The sequence below is a fragment of the Chiloscyllium plagiosum genome, unplaced genomic scaffold (assembly GCF_004010195.1).
Source record: "Chiloscyllium plagiosum isolate BGI_BamShark_2017 unplaced genomic scaffold, ASM401019v2 scaf_12591, whole genome shotgun sequence".
NCBI classification, from domain to species: Eukaryota; Metazoa; Chordata; class Chondrichthyes; order Orectolobiformes; family Hemiscylliidae; genus Chiloscyllium; species Chiloscyllium plagiosum.
The window spans coordinates 91,223-114,812 of record NW_025215365.1 but is presented as its reverse complement, the minus strand read 5'-3'; the positions used below and the strand labels follow the sequence as shown (position 1 = coordinate 114,812).

The 23,590-nt window shown below is 48.4% G+C and overlaps 1 protein-coding gene across 1 annotated transcript in view; it reads left to right on the top strand.

Moving 5' to 3' along the window:
- The window catches only part of LOC122548313 (pre-B-cell leukemia transcription factor 1-like), a gene marked incomplete at its 5' end in the record, with an annotated part of 91,492 nt that overhangs the window by 13,538 nt on the left and 54,364 nt on the right, over window positions 1-23,590 (top strand). The window contains one exon of the mRNA XM_043686838.1: window positions 4,880-5,039. Coding sequence (XP_043542773.1) covers window positions 4,880-5,039 — 160 coding nt within the window. The remainder of the gene's footprint in view (window positions 1-4,879; window positions 5,040-23,590) is intronic.

The window sequence follows — 23,590 nt, the reverse complement described above, 5'->3', positions numbered from 1 at the left end:
TGGACAGGGTTTGGGAGGGTCAGGAGATGAATTATTCTATCCAGAGCCATATTCTATCCAGGCCAACACTGCCCCCTATCTGCCAAAGTGAAGATAATGGTAGCAACAAAATGAACTCATGAATGGAGAGTCAGAGAGCGATAATCTTCTCTTCATCTCCATCCTGCACAGCAGTGAGAAGATACAAGGCACATCTTGGCGTTAGTAGTGTTCATTTAGTAGATTTGGTGATTACTTGGTCTCTAGCTTTGTGAAGTCCTAGCTACTGCACTTCAAGAAGGTTATGCTACTTTATTGGTCTTGGGAATTGTGCAGCATAGAAATCACAGAGTAACATAAGGGTTCAGTTGTGAGGACAGGTTGTGTATACTAGACTTGTATTCAGTGGGTGTGGTCCAAGGGGTGATGAAAGAAGTTGATGAGGCACAAGGGGAGAATCTATATTCCTTGCTGCGGGAGTGAAAAACAAGAGACCTAACCTGAAAGTTAGAGCTGGACTTGGAAAGTTGATATCTAGAAGCAAGAACAGAAATTGCTGGAAAATCTCAGCAGGTCCAGCAGCAGAGAGTCATAGTCATGGAGTCACACAGCATGGAAACAGACCTATACCCCTCATGATTTTATAAACTTCGAACAGGTCACCTCTCAACATCCTATGCTCCAGTGAAAAAAAAGCTCCAGTCTATCCAGCCTCTCCTCATCACTCAAACCTTCCACTCCCAGCAATATCCTTGGAAATCTCTTCTGTGCTTAATAATATCCCTTCTATAAATGGGTGACCAAACCTGACGACAGTATTCCGGAAGAGGCCTCACCAATGTCCTTGAGAACCTCCAGATGACTCTCTAACTCCTATACTCAAAGGACTGAGCAATGAACGCAAGTCTGTTAAATGTCTTTTAAACCACCCTATCTCAGTGTGACACAAACTTCAAAGAATTATGGTCCCTCTGTTCTACAACACTACCCAAGGCCCCATCGTTAACTGTACAAGCCCCTACCCCTTGTTTGTTGTACCAAAATACAACACCATGCATTTATCCAGAATGAACTCCATCTGCCATTTTCCAGCCCATTGACCCATTTGATCAAGATCCCTTTGTAATCTTAAAACAAAAACCTTCTCCACTGTCTGCCACGACACCAAACTCCGCAACATTACTAACCATAAACTTCTACACGCTCATTCAAATCGTTTATATCAGTGACGAACTAAACAGGACCCAGAACCGATCCCTGTGGGACACCACTAGTCACAGACCTCCAGTCCGAAAAGCAACCCTCCGTCACCACCTTCTGTCTCCCACCATTTATGCATTCGTGGAGAGAATATTTTTGGGTCCTGTGACCCTTCCTCAGAACGTCTCTCCATAGACGCTGTCAGACCTACTGAGGTTTCCCAGTAATTTTCTGTGTTTGTCTCCGATTTCCAACAATCTGCAGTTCTTTCAGCTTGAAGTCTAGAAGTACTTCTTCACAAACAAGGCAGAGACAACCTGGAACTCTTTCCCTCAAAAAGATACAGGGAGCAAACCGAAGATTTCAGAATTGAGACTGTTCGGAATGTGGTTAGGCAAGGGCACTGAGGGTTCTGAATCAAGGTGGAGCACTTAAAATACAAAATAGCCATGACCTGATTGAAGAGCGGGATAGGTTAGAGGGGCTGAATGGCCTCTGTTTTTGGTATGTTGACAGAGCTATCCATCTCCTATCCCCTTCTGTCACCATAGAGTCATAGATCTGTACAGCATGGAAACAAACCCTACTGTCCAACTCGTCCAAGCCGACCAGATATACTAAATTAATCTAGTCCCTTTCGTTAGCACTTGGCCCATGTCCCTCTGAACCCTATCTATTCATGTACCCATCCAGATAACTTTTAAATGTAGTAATTGTTGCTCGGTGAGATTAGGGTGGCACGGTGGTTAGCACTGCTGCCTCACAGCGCCAGGGACCCGGGTTCGATTCCAGCCTCGGGCGACTGACTGTGTGGAGTTTGCACATTCTCCCCGTGTCCGCGTGGGTTTCCTCCGGGTGCTCCGGTTTCCTCCCACAGTCCAAAGATGTGCAGGTCAGGTGAATTGGCAGCGCTAAATTGCCCGTAGTGTTCAGGGATGTGCAGGATAGGTGCATCAATCAGGGGTAAATGTAGAGTAGTGGGAGAATGGGTCTGGCTGGGTTACTCTTCGGAGGGTCAGTGTGGACTGGTTGGGCCAAATGGTTCCACACTGTAGGGATTCTAAGTGGCACTAACTGTCCCACCTGAAAGCCGGGGTGCATTTCAATGCCATTGGCCTTATGTTCCACCAGCTTTACATCACAGTTCAGATTCTCTTCTGCAACTCGAGTTGTTCCTGAATCTATAAACCGTGCACTGCTAGGGATTAGTATTCCAATTCAAACCCTGTTTGCTTCTGATTAGCAGCCCACACTCTCTGCTGTATTGTAATTCAAATAGCACATACCTTGCAGCTTAACAGAGTTCCCTCCTAGAGGACAAATAGCAATCACAAATGAAAGACTTTGCATTGATATAGTGCCTTGCACTACGTCAGCATATCTCAAAGCGGATTGCAGCCAGTGAAGCAGTTTTGAAGCACAGGATGTAAATTTTGTTGGAAAGAAAGACTCACTATCAAGGTATTTCACACTTAATGGTAAAGTCCTAGGGAGTGTTGCTGAACAAAGAGATCTTGGAGTACAGGTTCATAGCTCCTTGAAAGTGGAGTCGCAGGTAGATAGGATAGTGAGGAAGGCGTTTGGTATGCTTTCCTTTATTGGTCAGAGTATTGAGTACAGCAGCTGGGAGGTCATGTTGCAGTTGTACAGGATGTCGACTAGGCCTCTGTTGGAATATTGTGTGCAATTCTTGTCTCCTTCCTATCGGAACGATGTTGTGAAACTTGAAAGGGTTCAGTGTATGGAATGAGCTGCCAGAGGATATGGTGGAGGCTGGTACAATTATAACATTTAAGAGGCATCTGGATGGGTATATGAATAGGAAGGGTTTGGAGGGAAATGGGCTGGGTGCTGGCAGGTGGGACTAGATTGGGTTGGGATATCTGGTCGGCCTGGATGGGTTGGACTGAAGGGTCTTTTTCCATGCTGTACATCTGTATGTATGTATGTATGTATGTATGTATGTATGTATGTATTTCATCTTGCACTCATCAGGACCGATGCAAGAATGCCAAATTTCAAACCAACATAACGATTTATACCCCCCAGAGGTAAAGGGTGCTGATTGGTTGGCAAGTTTACTCTGATTGGCCAAGAACTTGCCATGGGCTAGGCAAAGCTAATCACAGGCTCCTGGGGAATTGAAGTTCTGTCCAAGAGCACTAGGCTTGAACATATCCCTTATGTTTGCAGAGAACGGGCAGCCATCTGTAAATGCATGTTGCTTCTAGTGAATGTAAATGAACCATGACTTGCCAACCAATCAGCATCCTGTTCACCTGTCGGAGAAGTTGTTATGAAGGTTTGAAGTTTGGCATTCTTGAATCGATCCTAACAAAAAGCTTCAGCAACATATCTCTCTTTTCAATAGCGCTTCTGCAGCTGTGGTGTAGGTGAAAGTGCAGCTAATTCGTAGGCAGCATCTTCCCTCAACCAGCAATGGCAAGCAAAAATGACCAGATAATGTTTTAAGCAATGTTAGGGAAGAGGTAAGTGCTGACCAGCACATTGTGTTTGTCTTTGAGGTTAAAAGACAGTTTAGCAAAGGCAGTGGACAGGACATTGTTGGGCTGTGCCAGTACTCTGTAACCTCCTTCCCATCGGTCATAAACCAAATCAGGGTCAGCTAATGCAATGATAATAGACCATTGCATCGAGTATAGGAGTTGGGAGGTCATGTGGTGGCTGTCCAGGGCAATGGTTGGGTCACTTTTAGAGTACTGCGTTCAGTTGTGTTCTCCATGTGTTAGGAACGATGTTATGAAACTTGAAAGGGTGCAGAAAAGGTTTGTCAAGGATGATGCTAGAGTTGGAGGGGGGTGAGCTATAAAGAGAGGCTGAGGCTATTTTCCCTGGAGCATCGGAGGCTGGGTTTATAAAACTCCTGAGGGACATGCATAGGGGAGTCCAAAACTAGAGAGCATAAGTTTAGGGTGGGAGGGGAAGGATTTAAAAGGAACCAAAGCAGTAACTTTTATCACGCGGAAGGTGGCGCGTGTGTGGAATGAGCTGCCAGAGGAAGTGGTGGAGGCTGGCACAATTAGAACTTTGTATATGAATAGGAAAGGTTTAGAGGGATATGGGCCAAATGCTGGCAAACGGGACTAGATTAATTTTGAATATCTGGTCGGCGTGGATGAGTTGAACAGAAGGGCCTGTTTCCATGCTGTACATCTCTATGACTAAATATCATCAGATGAAGTTACAATCAGAAGTCTTCAGGAGCCCCTACCTAGCAGGAACTAGGAGGTTAGCTTGAAGTTATACGGCTGCACAGAATTGATGAGCAAAGAAAACATGGCTTTTCACCTTCCATCCATCAGGACAGAATTGCAAGAGTCGCACATTTCAAAGGGGAAGGGCACAGGGTATGCAGATAACGTGACTAATACATGACTGGAAATAATTGTTGAAACTGGACTTGCCAAAAAAAATAAAAGGTATTCATCCGATCAAAGATTCAAGTGTCAGTTGAGCCATTTTCATAAGTCAACCCCGAAATGGAGCAAGTGGATCCACTCCGCTGTGTCAGAGGCAGGCGCTATGATATGAAAGTGTGCAACACACAGCCTTTGTGTTATAGTTTGTGAACTTCGGTCACCCTCGGTGTGTCCATGTAACGACCCTCACTTCCTTTTGTGTCTCTTTCCCAATCCCAACCCTGTTCCCTCACAAACCCCCCCCCCCGTCACCCCTGCAGGTATCAAACTGGTTCGGTAACAAGCGAATCCGCTACAAGAAAAACATAGGCAAGTTCCAGGAGGAGGCAAATCTGTACGCCGCCAAAACGGCGGTAACTGTGACAAACGTGACAGCTCAAGGAAGCCAAGCCAACTCCCCGTCCACTCCCACCTCCACTGGTGAGTGCTATGGGCCACTTTGCACAGCCAGACGCTAAATCAGACGCTCCCAATTCGCACCAACCCCTCAAGGACATCTCCAAACCCCTCCTCACTGAAGAAGCTGGAAGGTCAATGGTCATTGCGGTCCACCTCGCAATCACGGGCCTGGGTGCACCCAACGGATCGCTGCGGATAGGCAGCTGGCTCCAAGGGTGGGGCCCGACATTCCGAGAGGGGCAGGGATTGGATTGACGTCTTTAAATCCTAAAGTTGGGAAGCTGTTGGCGCGTTGCAAGAGCCGATGGGTTAACCGATGGTTCTTGCACCGGGACTGCTTCCATTAGTCGCAGGCAGACAGTGGCTGCAATGCGAAATGACCTTTCAGCTTGGGCACCATCGTAATTCAGTCGGAGTTGTCGTTTAAATTCAACGGCACCTGGTAAACGGGCCAATGCTATTTCGGAAGTGGGTGGGTGGGAGAAAGGGGAGGCTGTTCTGGGCGATGGATTACACTCGCCTCCCCCCCCCACCCCCGCACAGCTGGACAGACTGTTGCTGCTTTCCCAGTCAGGGTCAGAAACTGGGCCCGGTAACTGCAGCGTTACTGAGTAACCACCACCTAGGCCCAGCTGCTCCCACAGGGCTGGCCTGCCCTCTCGGTTCGTCGGCAAGCGTGTAGGATCCCCGCGGGTTTCCGAACCCGACCCTGTAGATGCAGAAGCCCTTGCGATCTCGGCAGGCCCTGCCCAAGAGGCAGCCTCGTCGTGCGTGAGAGGGGCCTGCATTGAGGGAGCTTTCTCGAGATTGAGGTTCAGTGGCAGCAACCGCTCTTGGGCACTGAGATGGCTAACCAGTTAACCTGGTGCCAATGGGCCTCTCCAAATGGGACCGTCAGCATTTACCCAAGCTCAGCGTTTCACCCGAAGGACGAGTTTGCAGACACTGCTGCCTCCCCCCACCGTCAGCATTCAGTCAGGAGCCAGGCTGGATTACAAAGTCTCTAGGTGACGGCCTGCGAGGGTCATCCACCATCGCCGTCCCCCCCCCCGCGGGGCATCTGTCCCCTGTCAAATCTGCACCCCCTTCCACAATCCGGTTATCTCCGCTCTTTCCTGGTTGTGTGTCTGTTGACCTTTTGTAGTTCCCGGCTTCGGGTGGCTCTTCTCTGCCCGTGGGTCTCTCACCTGGCCTCTGTCAAACCCCCCAGAAAGGCGCGGGGGGGGGGGGGGGGGGGGGGGGGGGGAGAGAAGGGAGATGGGGGAGCACCTGAGAAAAGACCAGCTCAGGAAACTGGGCCCGGTTCGGGGAGGTGGGATGCCAGGCAGATGGGCCGCTCTGTCCGGAATGGTGTAGCGCCTCCTGTCTGTCATTGCAGCACTGCCTATTGAGAGTCGGTGACAGGCGTTGTGTTGGGCTGCGCTGAAGAGGAGCTGGTTAGCATTCTCCATGCCAGGACCTCCCGCTGATGCACTGATCTGGTTAAACCCAAGGCGATAGTGTTGCTGCCTGAGTGCCACAGGGTCGGTGGTGGGGGGTCAAGTTGCTATCGGTCCAGCGCTGAAGGACCCGACTGTTGTCTTCTCAAGTGAACATGGCGTCCAGGTCCTGCTGGAGGCTGGGACTGCCCACTCCACTGCCTGAACGCTGTCTCAAGCCTTACGTTGGGGTGCAGAGGTCACAGCTAAAGGACCTTAAGAAGACTGGATGAGAGGAACTCTTACAATAATGTCCCTGGATTCAACCTTATTGCAGGTTCATTGCTTTGAACATATGGTATTGCAGTGATGTCCCCTGCACATTTTGACCCCCTCAAACAGTAATCCAGATTGACTGCACAGCCTTGACGAACACCGCAAAGAGCAGAATAGCTCGTCTCATCGCCTCTGGTGCATGGGATCTTGCTGAACAAAATTTGGTTTGCCCATGTGACAATCGCTGCACTTCCGAAAGATCTCAATTATTCATGAGACCGAAAGTGCCTTGAGGAGGTTTGAGAATGCCACGGCCAGTGATATAACTGAACTCCCAGCCTGAAGGAGGCCATTCAGCCCTCCATACCTGTGCCAGGAAGAAGCCATTTCTCGTACCACATTGGTGCTGGCTATTCTCGGAGAGCAATCCCACTCTTCCATCACATTCCTGCAATTTCTCTTGTTTGGGTGTGAATCCCAATCCCTTTCTGAAGTTGTCTCTTGAATTGGAACGCAACGCCCTACCTGGGGGGGGAGCCATTCCAAATCTTAACCACTCCTTGTGGAAAGCAACTTTGCCTCACGTCTCCTCATTCAGGCGTTGTAAACTACTTCCCTGTCTAAGGCCTCAGCGGGCAGCTCTGTCAACTCTCCTCAGAGTCTCTAAGGAGAACAAGTCCAATCAACCGTGTCTTTGGCATCCCTCGTTGCTGATAGCTGTCCAGTAAGTCTCTCCTGCACCCTTTGAGGCTTTCATGACTACCTTTGTCTAGTGCCCAGAATCGGACATCACGCTAGAGACTGACCTGGTGTCAGATCTAAGTAATACCGTAACCTTCTGTGACAATTAGTTCCACCTCCCTTCTTTTCCCCCAGATTATTTTCTTGTTTAAAAAAAATGTTGAAAGTCACCCTTAAACCCACTCCTATAATTCAGACAATGCATTCCAAATTACAACAATCTACTGTTCTTTCTATTCAGTCTTTCACCAGCTATCTTGACTCTGTTTGCCCTCTGTTTACTGACCCTACAGAGAGCAATTTCTCCCGATGACTAATTTTTAATCCTTTTAACAATTTAACACCACTGCCCACTAGGGGGGGGGACTGCAGTAACCAGACAGGAGAAGGGTAGGGAAAGAGGGAGGGGTTTAAATTGAAGTGCAGTTCCCCGTCTTCACTCATCGTCATCTTGAACGCGAAGATTAAATTTCGCCTGCACCCTTTTCTCAAAAACAATTCGAGCTGCTCAAGTACCTCAACATGACAATGTCTCCCACCCCCCCTGCTACCGTCCGGGTCCTTTTCCTCCAGCGCTGTCTCTGGAGGCCTTGGCGGCCATCTTGGAGTCTGACAGGAAAGGGGCAATGAAGGCAGGTTTACTGCCAAAGGTGAACCTTGCGAGTGAGAACTCAGTCAGTGCTCCCTTCAGTGTGTTCAGAGACTGAACCACCACTTGCACCTGATTTCTGGATATTATTTCAGTTCTCCCAGCTGACAAGATGGACGTAACCCACTGCCCTCCTTGACCTCGCTCTTCTCTGTCACCTTCTGGGTAGCAAAAGGATCCGATGGGCATGAAAGCTCGCCCCGCCTTCTAGAAGGTTCTTCTGGCCTCTCTCAGACGCTGCTGTCTGCACCACACCACCATTCTTGGCCCTGTTTTCCCCTCGAACATTTCCTTTCTGTCGAGCGGCTGCATCTCCCTTCTGTGGCATGTAGTCTGACACCGAACCGTGAAAAGAGAGTGAGGGACAGGTGACCAAAGAGTTAGGTTTGAAGGAGATGCTGAAAACACTGTAAATCTGGGAGACAGTGTGTGGCAGCAAAGATGGTGTCCTCCAGTCGCAGAGTGCTACTCTAACCGTGTACATACGGGTTTGGATAGGCCTAATAGTGAAGGCGAGGCTGTCTCAGCACAGAGCTCCCAGAAAGTGGCACAGCCAACTGTTTGGATTGGTCAATGACTGGTGACACCAACCGCACCCCTCAGGATGTCTACCAGCCAGCGGGAAGTGGAGAGTTCAGATGGAGGGGAGGGCTCATCCTCTTTACCGTGATCACAAACCTCAGACTGCCAAAGCAACACCAGTCTCACAGCTGTGCGGGAGCGAGGGTGCCCAGGAAGGGGGGGGCAGCGGGTGGCCAAGGGTGGGCAGATGGAATCGGGGCAGGGGAAAGGGTCCTGCTTCATTGTTGGCTTGTTTTCCCCAGCTGATGGCTTGTTGGGGATGGCGGTGGGCTGGACAGAACCTAAAAGGTGACCAAACCAAAACCAAAACAACTGAGCCACGTCGGATTAGGCCTTAGTTTGCCGTCCCGTGCATCCACCGGGTTTCTGGAGCTGTGCTTAAAGGCAAATTAAGAGTGAGCATGATGGTTGCTGCAATGATGGTTGAGGGGCAGGGGCCTGGCTGGTTTTCCTGCCACCCGTCTGGGTCGCGGTGGATTTGAAATGTTTCTTATGTCCTTTGTGTAATATGTGTGTGTGTGTGTGTGTGTGTCACTGTGTGTATGTCTGTATATATGCTTCTGCTTTGTGTGTGTGTGCACATGTATGTGTGTGTGTGTGTGTGCACGCGTGTGCGCGCACATGTACACGTCTGTAGGTGTATGAATGTGTGTGTCTGTAAGTGTGTATGTGTTTGTGTGTGTGTGTGTGTGAGAGAGAGTGTGCATTTGTGTTTGTGAGTGTGCCTGTGTGTATTTCTGTGACTGTGTGCGTATGTGAGTTTGTGTGTGTGTGTATGTCTGGAACTGTGTGTTTGTGCGAGAGTGTGTATGTGTGTGTGTGTCTGCGGCTCAGTGGGATTGTATCTGTCCAAATCTTTTTCACTGAGGATGATACTTTTTCCAAGAAATCCCCAAGAAGCCAACCGAGAGGAAACCAACGGACTGGGTTTCTCTTTTTAATACCTGTACTGTAACAAACCAATTCAAATCACCATAATTCAAACAATAATTCATAATTAATACTAACTAATCTTGTTATTTTGTAAATATTAAGAAAAAAATTCACTTCAGATAATCAACATAACAATGACATACCTTGCACAGTTATAAACGCTCACATTATATTTTTTTTTCCAGTTATATTATTTATTAAACAAATTCCAGTTATTAAACAAATTACAAAAACAGTTTACAACAAACAAACAAACAGTTACATTTACAGCTGCATACAAGAGACAGCAATTTTATAAGGGAGAGGAGCAATTGGCCCAAAACCCTACCATTCAGACAGTTTACAGGGGCATGAGGACAAACCTCAAATACGCTCATATTATATTCCAAACAAATATGGAAGCACATCATACGTCATGTGTTTCCAACTTGGCCTCCACTTTAGAACATCTTTCATTTCCCACTTGAACATTTCAGTCCTTGGTTCACATTCACCAGCAACTGAATTTGGTTTTACACAGTTACCACCAACAAGATATATATCCACAAGCCCTCCCGCACTTTGGAGAGGACACTAACCATAGCCCAGAATCCCCAGGGACTCCCTTCAATGATCCTTTGAATGAGTGGACTTTGGCAGCCTTGAAATGGCAGTGGTAGGTCTTGTGTCCACAATCCCTCATTGTCCCCGCCTCAACTGTACAACACTCACAGTGACACAGTATCTGCTGTACTCTCTGGAGACCTGCTTCAACACCAGGGTCTGTGTGAGGGCAGCCAAACTGAAAACAGTTCCATTCTGAGAGAGTGCAGCCTGCTTTCTTTCATCCAAATTCTCAGCAAACTGCCAAACAGAAAACAGAGGCTGAAACCCAGCAGCAAGCCAATTAAGCTTTCTTTTTGCCCTTTTGTTTCTGAGCTGTTCAATGCCACGGCCATCCAAGGTCACATGGAGGCAAGGGAAGGCATTTAATTAAGCTGGGTGTGGCATACTTAACTTCTCCCGTCCACTTTGCCTTACCTGCTCCCAGGTGAGAGCAATAATGATCAGTTCAATGCTTCATCCTGCGGCTACTGGTATTAACCTATTGTCAACACTAATGGAGCAGGTGGGGAGTTTGGGCCCTTCGATTGAATTCGCTCAGACCCCTGGTTGAGGAAGTGGATGTCTCATCTTGCCAAATCCCCACTTGACATGACCTACCCTAGCTCGCTTCATTATGGGAGTGGGGAGTCCCTGCCACTTCAGCAGCAGCCACCACCTTCTCAGTTGCTGGCTTGTGATTGGCTGGCAGTTGTGGCTGGGCAGGTCTTGGGACCTCGGTCCCTGGGGGTGGCCTTTCCACTGCCTGACTGGCTCCTGGTACGACAGAAAGATGCAGCCTACAGGCAAGCCGTGACAAGATTCTGGTGTGTGTGTGTGTTTAATAAGTGCACATATGTAATTGTGTCTCTATATATCTATGTGTGTATGGATACATACAGAGGTTATAAATGACTGTGCATATTGTAGAGATATTAGCATGTATCTATCTCTGTACAATCCTACCTTTCAACCTCACTTTTCAGACTTGACAGCAACGCTCTGCATTCTCATTAACAGAGAAATGTTGTGCTCCTTTTGGATAGAAGCCATTTTGTTTTCGGATAGGTATGCGTGGTCGATCCCTGCTGGATTAGTGAACTAACCGGAGTCGCTGATTTTAACGGCCCTTCTGTGTGTTTTGATGTTAAGTTTCACTGCTTTGCCCAGCCAACATCTGGTAAACCACTGGATCGTTCTCCCTGGGATGCATTCTGGTTACCAGGGCAACGCTAGGAAAGGACCCGAAGGCGTCGCCGTGGACAACCGTCGCCGCCTGAGCTGTGTGCCGCCTGTTGGAGATGTCGGTGAAGGGGATGTGATTTCCCCCTTCCAGGAGGAGTGCCCCCCCCCACACTCACATGGCGCTTGGAAGAGGTTCAGGGTTTCAGTGTGTGTGAGAGACGGGTCCGATGTCTGCAGGCATCTACAGGAATGCCTCCTTCTGGAACCCCAGCCAGCTCCCATCCAACCTCAAGTGGAAATTCAACCCGACATAAAGAATTAACTGCTTCATTCCTGTCCCGACACTTTGAGGGCCTTGATTCTGAGACAGTAGGTCAGACTCTTGTTCCCACATCATGCTCTCCCTTCATGTTTGACATTGGCCTATGTAATCGCAAACCCAAACTCCCTTCTCCTGTTTCTAGCTCTTCTCTTCCTCCTCCTGTCTTCCTCCCCTCCTGTATTCCCCCCACCCCCACACTGTTCCTCTTTCACTCCCTCCCCCCCTCCTTTTCCCTGTCCATTTATTCCCCTCTGAGAGGCCTTGGTCAGTGCAGGGGCCACGGCAGGGTTAGGGGTTCCAGTGGTGAGGAGATTTGGGGAAAGGGATTGATCCTGCTTTCCGGACTCCACACGGTACTCGGGGCGCTCTGTCCTTACGGAGAGAGGAGACTGCTCCATGGGCCCTTCATGGCCCAAGGCCTTTTGTAAAGGCCCCCCTCTGGTCTGGAGGCAAGGGTCTACCGGAAGGTCAGCTGAAGAGAGGAGGCTGTGATCTTCTTGTGGCTAAGTGTTGGACTCTGTATGGTTTAGGATATGGGTTCGGTGGGGGGGTGTGGTGGTGCTGTTGAGGGGAGGGGAGGCAGGTGGAGTTACGACGATGGATTAAAATGGGAAACCGTCAGGAACACACAGCAGGACAAGAACAATCTCGCAACTGGGTGAGCTTTCACCGGAATACACCAACTGATCCACCCTCCTCAGCCTGCCACAGTAAAGAGCTTCACAGATTCGCTCCGATCTGAGAGAAGGAATCCCTCCTCATCTCTGTCTTAAGTGGACGAGCCCTTCTTCTGAGATTATACCCTCTGGTCCGAGACTGCCCCACGAGGGGAAATAACTTGACCGCATCTTCTCTGTCAAGGCCCCACGAATCTTGCATGTTTCAATAAGGTCTCCCCTCATTCTTCTGAACGCCACTGAGCACAAACCCAACCTACTCAGCCTCTCCTCATAAGGTAGTCCCTCCGTACCCAGGATCAGCCGAGTGAACCTTCTCTGGCCTGCCTCCAATACCAGCATATCCTCCCTTAGTTTCCAGCTCTGCTCTGACTCGTGCCTTGTACAGTTTTAGCTGTACCTCCCTGCTTTTATTTTCCATTCTCTTTGTAATAAAGATCAACATTACACTTGCTTTCCCTATTATGTGCCGAACTGGGATGCTAGTGTTCCCACAAGGGATCTGAAATCCCTCTGCTCCACAGCTTTCTGCAGTCTTTCTCCGTTTCAATAATATCGATCTCCTCTATTCTTGCTGCCAAAGTGTATAACCTCACTCCTCCCCACATTATATTCCATTTATCTTTTTGCCCCGCTCGCTTAACACGTCTGCATCCGTTTGTGGAGTCCGGGAGTCCTCCTCAACGCTTGCCGCCTTACCTATTTCTGAGTCATTTGCAGACTTGCCAATGGAACGTTCAATTCCTCATCCAAGTCATATGTATATATATATTGCACTGAACTCTGCGGCTCTAGTTATCAGATTGCCATCCTGAAAAATGTCTCTATTATCCCAGCTCTCTGTCTACCAGTTAGCCAATCCTCTGTCCATGTTCATATACTACCCATAACACCATGGGCTCTTGTTGTCTTTACTAGCCTAATATGTGGTACCTTGACAAACAAATTCTGAATGGAGAAGATTATTTCCATTCACTCAGAACGCTGCGAATCACTGGGATTCTTTACATCAGGAAACAGCAGAGGCAGCATCATATTTAAGACTGAGAGGCTGATTGGCCTCCTTCTGCCTTCCCCTCCTGCACTTTCTGAGGCAAAGGTGGGGGGGAGGGGTGTAGGGGAAGTCACTAGGAACGAAAGGGAAGGTCCATGAAAAGGCCAGATGGGCAAAGGCGTAAGGAGAAGAAAGAACAGAAACAAAACAGGCTCCTCAAGATATTGTAAACTCAGGAAAATTCCCAGTGCCTGACCGAAAGAGGTTGCTGCGATCTGGAGTTGTTGGAGTTGATGAGATCGAAGGGGTGCCCTACCACGACAACAACAACTTGTATTTCTACAACGCCTCCAACAGTATGAATCACCTCGAAGCACTTCAGCAGAGTATTAAGGAACCGAGTGTGATGCGGTGAAGCATGTGAGGAGATATTCGGTTGGGTCACCACAATCCTGGCCCAGGAGTCTTGTTAATTTTGTTTTGAAGGAATGTCTGGGGGAGCAGAGAAGCAGAGAGGGCTTCCAGAGCCTGGGGCTGCAGTATGGAGTCAGGGATACATCAGAGGCCGGAATAAAAGGCTGCCTCAAAGGCTCATGGGATTGGAGGAGTTGGCAGAGATAAGGAGGTGCAAGGTCCAGGGAACATGGATTTTAAATTCAAGATGTTGTGGTTGTACAGGACATTGGATAGACCACTTATGGAATACTGTGTTCAATTCGAGTCTCCCTGCTATAGCAAAGGTGCTAAACTTGAAAGGGTTCAGAAAAGATTTACAAGGATGTTGCGGGGGTTGGAGGGCTAAATAGGCTGGGGCTGTTTTCCCTAGAGCGTTGAGGCTGAGGGGTGGCCTTATAGAGGTTTATAAAATCATGAGAGGCATGTCTAGGATGAACAGCCAAGGTCTTTTCCCTCGGGTAGCGGAATCCAAAACTAGAGGACATAGGTCTAAGGCATTGGTGAGAGGGTGCTATGTTGGAGGGCCCTCTTAGTACCGCGCTTGCCCCCCCGCCCCACTTTGGCCTGCAGCTCCTCTCAAGCTGCTGGGCCCGGAATCTTGACCCGTTTCAATAAATGGGCTGGGGATCCCCGGGCGCTATGACAATGGAGGGTCAGGTTCCTGTGGAAGTCTCGTCGGGTGATTGTGTTTCCTGTCCTCAGGGCCAAATCTGGGACATGGAACCAATTCCCAACCCCTACAGTTCAAACGATATTCACTGGGGTTAAGGAGATTGAGGAGAGGTCCCATAGAAACCTGTGAAATTCTAACAGGACGTAACAGGGTCAACTCAGGAAGGATGCTGCTGATCGTGGGAGAGTCCAAAAGTGGGGGTCAAAATCTAAGGGGTAGGCCATTTCGGACTGAGATGGGGAGAAATGTCTTCACCCAGAGAGTGAGGGAGCCTGAGGCATTCTCTGCCACAGAAAGTGGGTCGAGAAGGAGATAGATATCGCTCTTAGGACTAAAGGGATCCAAGGGTTCAGGGAGAAAGTGGGAACAGGGGGCTGATTTGGATGATCAGCCATGATCATATTGAATGGGGAAGGAGGCTCGAAGGGCTGAATGGCCTACTCCTGCTCCTGTTGTCTCTGTTTCAGTGTTTCCTGCTGCAGGGACAGTACCCGCAGCGTGAAGAGTTCTTCCTGTGGCACGCACCCGGACCTCACCTGGGGCGGACAGCACCCCTCGCCAATGAAGCGAGCGGCAGGGGTGCCCGGCTCTGCTCCCCACCTTATGACGCAGAGGCTCTGGCGGAGGCAGAACTTCCCTTCAGGAGCACGACCGACTGATCCCGAAAGGGCATCCCAAGGGGACCGTTGTCATAGCGACGGCGCAGATCACCGGCAGGCGGGTGGGTGATCGGATCGTGCAAGAGGCACGCCTGGTTAGGCAAACGCCTACTTGCGGTGATTGTGAAGAATTTCCGTGGGGAATGGATCCCTCGCGAAAACGTCACCGGGTGATAGGTTCTGTGCGTGCGTCAACTGCAATCAAGTACTTCCTTGCAATAGCGTCGCTGCTCGAAAGCAGTCGACGCACGCACAGCAAGATCCCACAGAAGCGTGACGTAACAGCGACTGCAGAATCTCTCACCTGGTGACGTGGGATCCAGGCCCCCACGGACATTCTTCACAATCACCACAAGTAGGCGTTTGCCTAACCTGGCGCTCCCCAAAGGTGGCCTGCCCAGCGGCGCCCCCGCAGTGTGGCTGCGGAGTGGAAAGGAAGTGTTTGGGTCTTGGGCTGCCGTCGTGCTGCTCTGCCCCTGCGAAGGTGTGCCGACCAGGCTTTGGCACAGCAAAGGGGCCAGCCTTGTTGGTAAATCTCCGCAAGGCCACCTCACGGTCTTTTAGACTCCAGGGAAAATCGGCCCAATTCACTCTGCCTCTCCTCGCAGGGCAGACCCCCCCCTCATCCCAAGCAAGAGGTGGTGCGGAAACCAAGAAAAGGGAAACTCCTCCTCGATTGCACCCTCAGTGAGCTCCAAGCGTGTCTGCACTTGTTGACACAAAGTCCCGCCTTGATATTGAGGAAGCCATATTGTGTGGAGCTATCACTGAGCTCAATAGGAGGGAATCAACTCAGATATTGTAATTCACATTCCTGAGGTACTGTGGGCCATCAGCATCAGCACAATTGTATTCTACCACAGTCTGGAAGCACGTGCTCCATGCCATCCCTCATTGACCCAAATGCTCCGATTCAATGAGGAATCAATGTCAGGACTTGGAAGTGAGTCTTGTGAAGTTTCCAACACCGCGTGCACGCTCAACAGCGCAAATAGAACTGTGTGTGCGATATCCGGCGGACCAGATCTAAGCTCTGCAATCTCCACAAGAAACTGTGAACGGTGGTGGACAACTGAAAACGAACAGGAGGTGTCTCTGCAATCACCCCCATCCACGATAATGGAAGAGTCCAACACACCAGCGCAAAGGATAAGGCTGAAGCATTGGCAGCCATCTTCAGCCAGAAGTGCCGAGTGGATGATCCATCTCGGCCTCTTCCAATGATTCCTGGCATCACAGGGGGAGGTGATGGCCTCGGGAAATTATTGCTGGACTGTTAATCCAGAGACCCAGGTAATGTTCTGGGGAACCTGGGTTCGAATCCTGCCTTGGCAGACGGTAGAACTTGAATTCATTGAAAATCTGGAATCAAGAGTCTAATGATGACCGTGAATCGATTGTTGGAAAACCCGTCTAGTTCACTGATGTCCTTTAGGGATGGAAACTGCCGTCCTTACCTGGTCGGGCCTACATGTGGCTTCAGACCCACAGCAACGTGGTTGACTCTTAACTGCCCTTTGGGGCAGTTAGGGATGGGTAATAAATGCTGCCCTGGTCAGCGATGCCCGCATCCTGTGAATGAAGATCATAGATGCCAGTCTTCAGCCAATTCGATTCAGTTCAAGTGATACCACCCAGTGGATGAAGGCATGGCGTACGGTGAAGACTTTGGATCCTGATGGTTACAGTGCTGAAGAATTGTGCTCCAAACTTTACCGGGTCTCCATCAAAACTGTTTCAGTGCTATTACAGCACTGGAGGAGTTGGAAATAGTTCAGAAGTGTCCTATCCCCATAAAGCAGGACAAATCCGACCTGAACTATTACGAGCCCATTGGCTGATATCCATCAGCTAAATACTGGAAGGTGTTGTCACTGTGTTATCAAACGACACTTACTCAGCAATGACATGGTTGCTCAGAATTACTCCGTTCCTGACCTTTCTTTTCAGTCTTGGTCCAAACGAGAGTGATCGTCATTGACAGCTTTTGACCGAGTGTGACATCAAGGGACCGTGGCAAAAACCGGAGTTGGTGGCAATCATGGGAGGAACCTCCGTGGGGTTGGAGTCACACCCAGGGAGAAGTGAGGATGTTCCTTGATGATTGTACAATGTTCAGCACCATTCGTAATTCCTCAGGTACTACAGCAGATCGTGCCAGTACGCAGTCAGACCTGGGCAGGATTGAGGTTTGGGTGGATAAGTGGTGAGTAATATTTACACCACACACAAGTACCAGGCAATGGCATTCTGTCCTTGATACTCAATCATAACCAGCTCAAAATCCTCCACCATGAGCATTCTAAGAGGAGGGGTTGTTAACAATGACCGAAACCGAATTGAACCAACTTGATAAATATAAAAGCAGGGAATTCTGGGGCATGTAACTCACCTCCTGACTCCTCAAAGCCTGTCCACTATCTACAAGGCATAACTCAGGAGTGTGATGGGTTACTCCCCACTTGCCTGGATGGGTACAGCCCCCAACAGCACACAAGAAGCTCAACACCATCCAGGACAAAGCAGCCCGCTTGATTGGCACCACATCCACAAGTATCCACTCTCTCCACCACCGACGCTCAGTAGCAGCCGTACTATCCACAACATGCACTATAGAAATTCACCAAAGATCCTTAGACAGCACCTTCCTAACCCATGACACCTTTCATGTGGAAGGCCAAGGGCAGCAGATACGTGGACATAGCACCATCTGCAAGTTCCCCTCCAATCCACTCACCATCCTGACATGGAAATGTATCACCGTTCCTTCAGTGTCGCTGGGTCACAATGTTTGTACGTCCCAGTGGAACTGTAATTTGTCCATGTGGGTTGCCACAGTAACAGACAATTAGCGAATGCCAAGTGTGAGCCTTGCATGAGATGACCAGGTCTGTGAAGGAATTAAATAAAAACCTATTCCCTCCACATCACTCAAGTCCCTCATCCCTGCTGCGACCCCTGTACATCTCATAGAAATGTAGAAACTAGGAATTTGAGTAGGCCATACGGCCCTTTGAGCCTGCTCCCCCATTCAGTATGATCATGGCTGATTATCCAACTTAGCCCCCTGTTCCCACTTTCTCCCCATATCCTTTGATCCCTTTAGGCCGAAGAACCGTATCTATCTCCTTCTTGAATACATTCAATGTTTTGGTCTCAACCTCCTTCTGTGACAGAGAATTCCACAGGCTCCCCACTCTTTGGGTGAAGACATTTCTCCCCATCTCAGTCCGAAATGGCCTACCCCATATCCATAGACTGTGACCCCTGGTTCTTGACTTCCCAGTCACCAGGAACATCCTTCCTGCATTCCCCCTGTCAAGTCCTTTTTGAATTTTATAATTTTTTTTAAAATGAGAACCCATCTCAGTTGTCTAAAATCCAGTCATATCTGATCCAGTCTGTCTTCAGAGGTGAGTCCTGCCATCCCAGGAACCAGTCTGGTAAACCTTTGTCACGCTCCCTCTGTAACCAGAGCATCCTCCCTCAGACAGGGAGACCCAAACCGCACACAATACACCAGGTGTGGTCTCAGCAAGGGCTGTGTCCATTTGCAGCAAGACATCCCTGCTCCTGGACTCGAATCCTCTCCCTATGAAGGCCAAAGTACCATTTACCTCCTTCACCGCCCGCTGCTCCACGCGCTGACTTTCAGCGACACCCAGGTCCCATTGCAACTCCCCATTTCCAACCTATCACCATTCCTGGTTTTGCTGCTAAACTGGGTAACCTCACATTTATCCAGTTCATATTTCATCTGTGGCTCATTCAATGTCTCCAAACCACCCTGGAGCACCTCCTCACTGGTACCCCGTCCACTCAGCTTAGTGTCATCTGCAAGCTTGAAGATATTTACATTTAGTTCCCTCATCTAAATCACGAATATGTATTGGGAATAGCTGGAGCCCGAGCACTGATCCCTGTGGGACCTTACTAGTTACTGGCTGCAATTTTGTTTCATGTCTGTAAATCAGTTCTCTATCCATGCCAGTAGACTACCATAAATCCCACATTCTTTGACTTTACACACTAATCTCTCATATGGCACTTTATTTACGCCTTCTGAAAGTCCAAATAAACCACATCCACTGGCTCCCCCCAATCAACTGTACAAGTTAAGTCTTTGAAAAATTCCAGCGATTTAATAGAATAGTACAGTACAGCACAGTACAGGCCCTTCTGCCCTTGATGCTGTGCCAAACTTTTTACTTACCCTAAGATCAAACTAACCTGCATACCCTTCATTGTACTATCATCCATGTGCCTATCCAAGAGTTGCTTAAATGTCTCTAATGTCTCTGACTCTCCTATTACTACTGCTGGCAGTGCATTCCACACCCCACCACTCTCTGTGTAAAGAACCTGCCTTTGACATCTCCCCTAAACCTTCCTCTAATCACCTTAAACTTATGCTCCCTTGTGAGAGCTATTTCTGCCCTGGGAAAAAGACTCTGGCCATCCACTCTATCTGTGCCTCTCATCATCTTGTACACCTCTATCAAGTCACCTCTCATCCTTCTTCACTCCAATGAGAAAAGCCTTAGCTCCCTCAACCTTCCTTCATAAGACCTGCCCTCCAGACCAAGCAGCATCTTGGTAAATCTCCTCTGCACCCTCTCTAAAGCTTCCACATCTTACTTATAATGAGGTGACCAGAACTGAACACGGTAATCCAAGTGTAGTCTAACCAGGGCTTTATACAGCTGCAGCATAACCTCGTGCCTCTTAAACTCAACCCCTCTGCAAATGAAAGCCAACATACCATATGCCTTCTTAACAACCCTATCAACTTGTGTGGCAACTTTGAAGGATCTGGATGTAGGTTTGCTCACTGAGCTGGAAGATTTGTTTACAGATGTTTCGTCACCATACTAGGTAACATCATCAGTGAGCCTCCAGATGAAGCACTGGTGACATGGTCGGCTTTCTATTTTTGTGTTTGGGTTTCCTTGGGTTGGTGATGTCATTTCCTGTTCTTTTTCGCAGGGAATGGTAAACGGGATCCAAGTTAATGTACTTATTGATAGAGTTCCAGTTGGAATACCATGCTTCGAGGAATTCTCGTGCGTGTCTCTGTTTGACTTGTCCTAGGATGGATGTGTTGTCCCAATCGAAGTGGTGTCCTTCCTCATCTGTATGTAAGGATATTAGTGAGAGAGGGTCATGTCGTTTTGTGGCTTGTCGATGTTAATGTATCCTGTTGGCTAGTTTTCTGCCTATTTATCCAATCTAGTGTTTCTTACAATCCTTGCAAGGTATTTTTGTAAATGACATTAGTTTTGTTTGTTATTTGTACAGAGTCTTTCAAGTTCATTAGTTGTTGTTTTAGTGTGTTGGTGGGTTTGTGGGCTACCATGATGCCAAGGGGTCTGAGTAGTCTGGCAGTCATTTCCGAGATGTCTTTGATGTAGGAGAGAGTGGCGAGGGTTTCTGGACGTGTTTTGTCTGCTTGTTGGGACCTATCGACATGTACCCCAAGATCCCTCTGTTCCTCTACACTGCCAAGAATCCTGCCTTTAACCCTGTATTCTGCATTCAAATTCAACCTTCCAAAATGAATCACTTCACACTTTTCAAAGTTAAACTCTATCTTGCCACTTATCAGCTCATTCCTGCATCCTGTCAATGTCCTGTTGCAACCTACAACAGTCCTCCACATTATCCACAAGTTCACCAACTTTCATGTCATCGGCAAACTTACTAACCCACCCTTCCACTTCCTCATCCAAGTCATTTATAAAAAAGCTCAAATGGAGACCCAAACTGTTCCCATCCATTACCATCCTCTTTTGGATGGCTGAGCTTGTTCTGAACAATTTGTCCCTCAACTTCACTCACTTCTTCTGACCAGAAGGTGTTACTATGGATACTTAGACAGATTTCTTCACTCAGCGAGTCGTTAGTTCATGGAATGCCCTGCCAGTAACAGTGGTGGACTCTCCCTCTTTATGGGCATTTCAGAGGGCATTGGATAGGTATATGGAGGATAGTGGGTTAGTGTAGTTTAGGTGGGCTTGGATCGGCGCAACATCGAGGGCCCAAGGGCCTGTACTGCGCTGTATTCTTCTATGTTCTATGTTCTATGTTCTAGATCCCCGCGGAGCATCACTGATCACCAAGCTCCAGGCTGAATACTTGCCATCTACTACCACCATCCTCTGTCTGCTATGGCCCAGTCAATTCTGTCCAGAAAGACAGGTTTCCCTGTACCCCATGCCTCCTTACTTTCTGAATGAGCCAACCAAGCCTTGTCAAACCCCTTGCTAGAATCCATGTAAACCACACCCACTGCTATACCTTCATCAATGTGTTTTGTCACATCCTCAAAGAATTCAGTAAGGTTTGTGAGGCATGACCTGCCCCTCACAAAGCCATGCTGACTATCGCTAATCAAACTATGGTTTTCCATAAATCCTGTCTTTCAGAATCCTCTCCAATACTTTGCCCATCACTGACGTGAGACTGACTGGTCTGTAATTCCCAGGATTATCCCTATTCCCTTTCATGAACAAGGCAATAATATTTGCCACCCTCCAATCATTTGGCACTACCTCAGTAGAAAGTGAGGACGCAAAGGTCTCCAAAGACACCTCAATCTCTTCCCTTGCTTCCTCTAGTAACCTGGGGTATATCCCATCTGGCCCAGGGGATTTATCTATCCTTGTGTTTTTCAAGACTTTCAGCGCATTCTCCTTCTTAACATCAATCTGTTTGAGCATATCAGCCTGCTTCACATTGTCCTCAAATGACAAGGTCCCTCTGAGTAGTGAATACTGAAGCAAAGTCTTCATTAAGGACCTCCCCTACCTCCTTCAACTCCAGGCATAAGTTCCCTCCAGTATCCCAGATCAGCCGTCCCCTCACTCTGGCAACCCTCTTATTCCTCACATAAGTGTAGAACGCCTTAGGGTTTTCCTTAATCCTACCCGCCAAGGCTTTTTCATGCCCCCTTCTAGCTCTCCTAAGTCCATTCTTCAGTTCCTTCCTGGCTACTTTGTAACCCTCTAGAACCCAGTCTGATCCTTGCCTCCTCCAGCTTAAGTTAGCTTCCTTCTTCCTCTTGACCAGATGTTCTACATCCCTTGTCACCCAAAGTTCTTTCACCCCACCATCCCTTCCATGCCTCAGTGGGGCAAACCTGTCCAGCGCTATCAGCAGGTGCTCCCTAAGCAACCTCCACATTTCTGTTGTGCATTTCCCTGATGACATCTGTTCCCAACTTAGGCGTCCCAGTTCCTGTCTAATAGCATTGTAACTCCCCCTTCCCCCAGTTAAATACTTTCCCAGACCATATGCTCGTATCCCTCTCCATGTGTATGGTAGCGGTCATGGAGTAGTGATCACTATCACTGAAATGCTCTCCCACTGAGAGATCTGACACCTGGCATGATTCGTTGCCAAGCACCAAATCCAATATGGCCTCCCCTCTCGTCGGCCTATCTACGTATTGAGTCAGGAACCCTTTCTGAACCCATCTGACAAAAACTGCTCCATCCAAACTATTTGCACTAAAGAGGTTCCAATCACTATTAGGGAAGTTGAAGTCACCCATGACAAAAACCCTATTATTTCTGCACCTTTCCAAAATCTGCCTCCCAATCTGCTCCTCCGTCTTCTCTGTTGCAATTTGTCAAGCATTTTGTAAAACGATACATGTCCAACCACCTTCTCTACACTCCCTGCTATCCTTCCCAAAGTGTGATGCCCAGGATGGAACATAATGCTGGAGGTTTTCTAACAATGAAACACCTCACTTTTGTACTGGAGATACCTATCAATAAGAACAAAGAGCAAGGAGAAGTACATTATAGGAACAGGCCCTTCGGCCCACCAAGCCTGTGCCAGTCATCATGCCTAATTAAACTAAAAATCAAACCTTCAGTCCTTATTCATTCCATATCCCTCCATTCCCTCCTTATTCATTTAACAATCCAGATGCCTCTTAAAATGTAGCCAGTGTACCTGCTTTCACAACCTCATCTGGTTGGCGTTGCAGGCTCCTGCTACTCTCTGCATGAGAAACATCCCTCGAACATCTCCCTTAAACTTTACTCTCTCCCTTAAACTTTACCCTCTCCCTTGAACCTGTGCCCCCTTGTAATTGAAACTTCAACTGTGGGAAAAAGCGTCTGACGATTGACTTATCTACACCTCTCATAATTTTGTAGACCTCTATCAAGACCCCTCTCAGCCGCCATCTTTCCAGTGAAAACAATCCTAGTCTTTTTGACCTTTCCTCAGAGCCAGTGCCCTGAATCTTGACAATGTCCACTTTTCCTAGGCCAGGGTACGTCTCATCAGGATGTGGATAGTTCTTCTGTTTTGAGGGTGAGCTTCATTTTTTTTTTTTGCTGTCTCTGTATTATGATTTCTTCCACTTTTATTGTGACATTATCAACACCCCCTATATCAGTGAAGACCTATT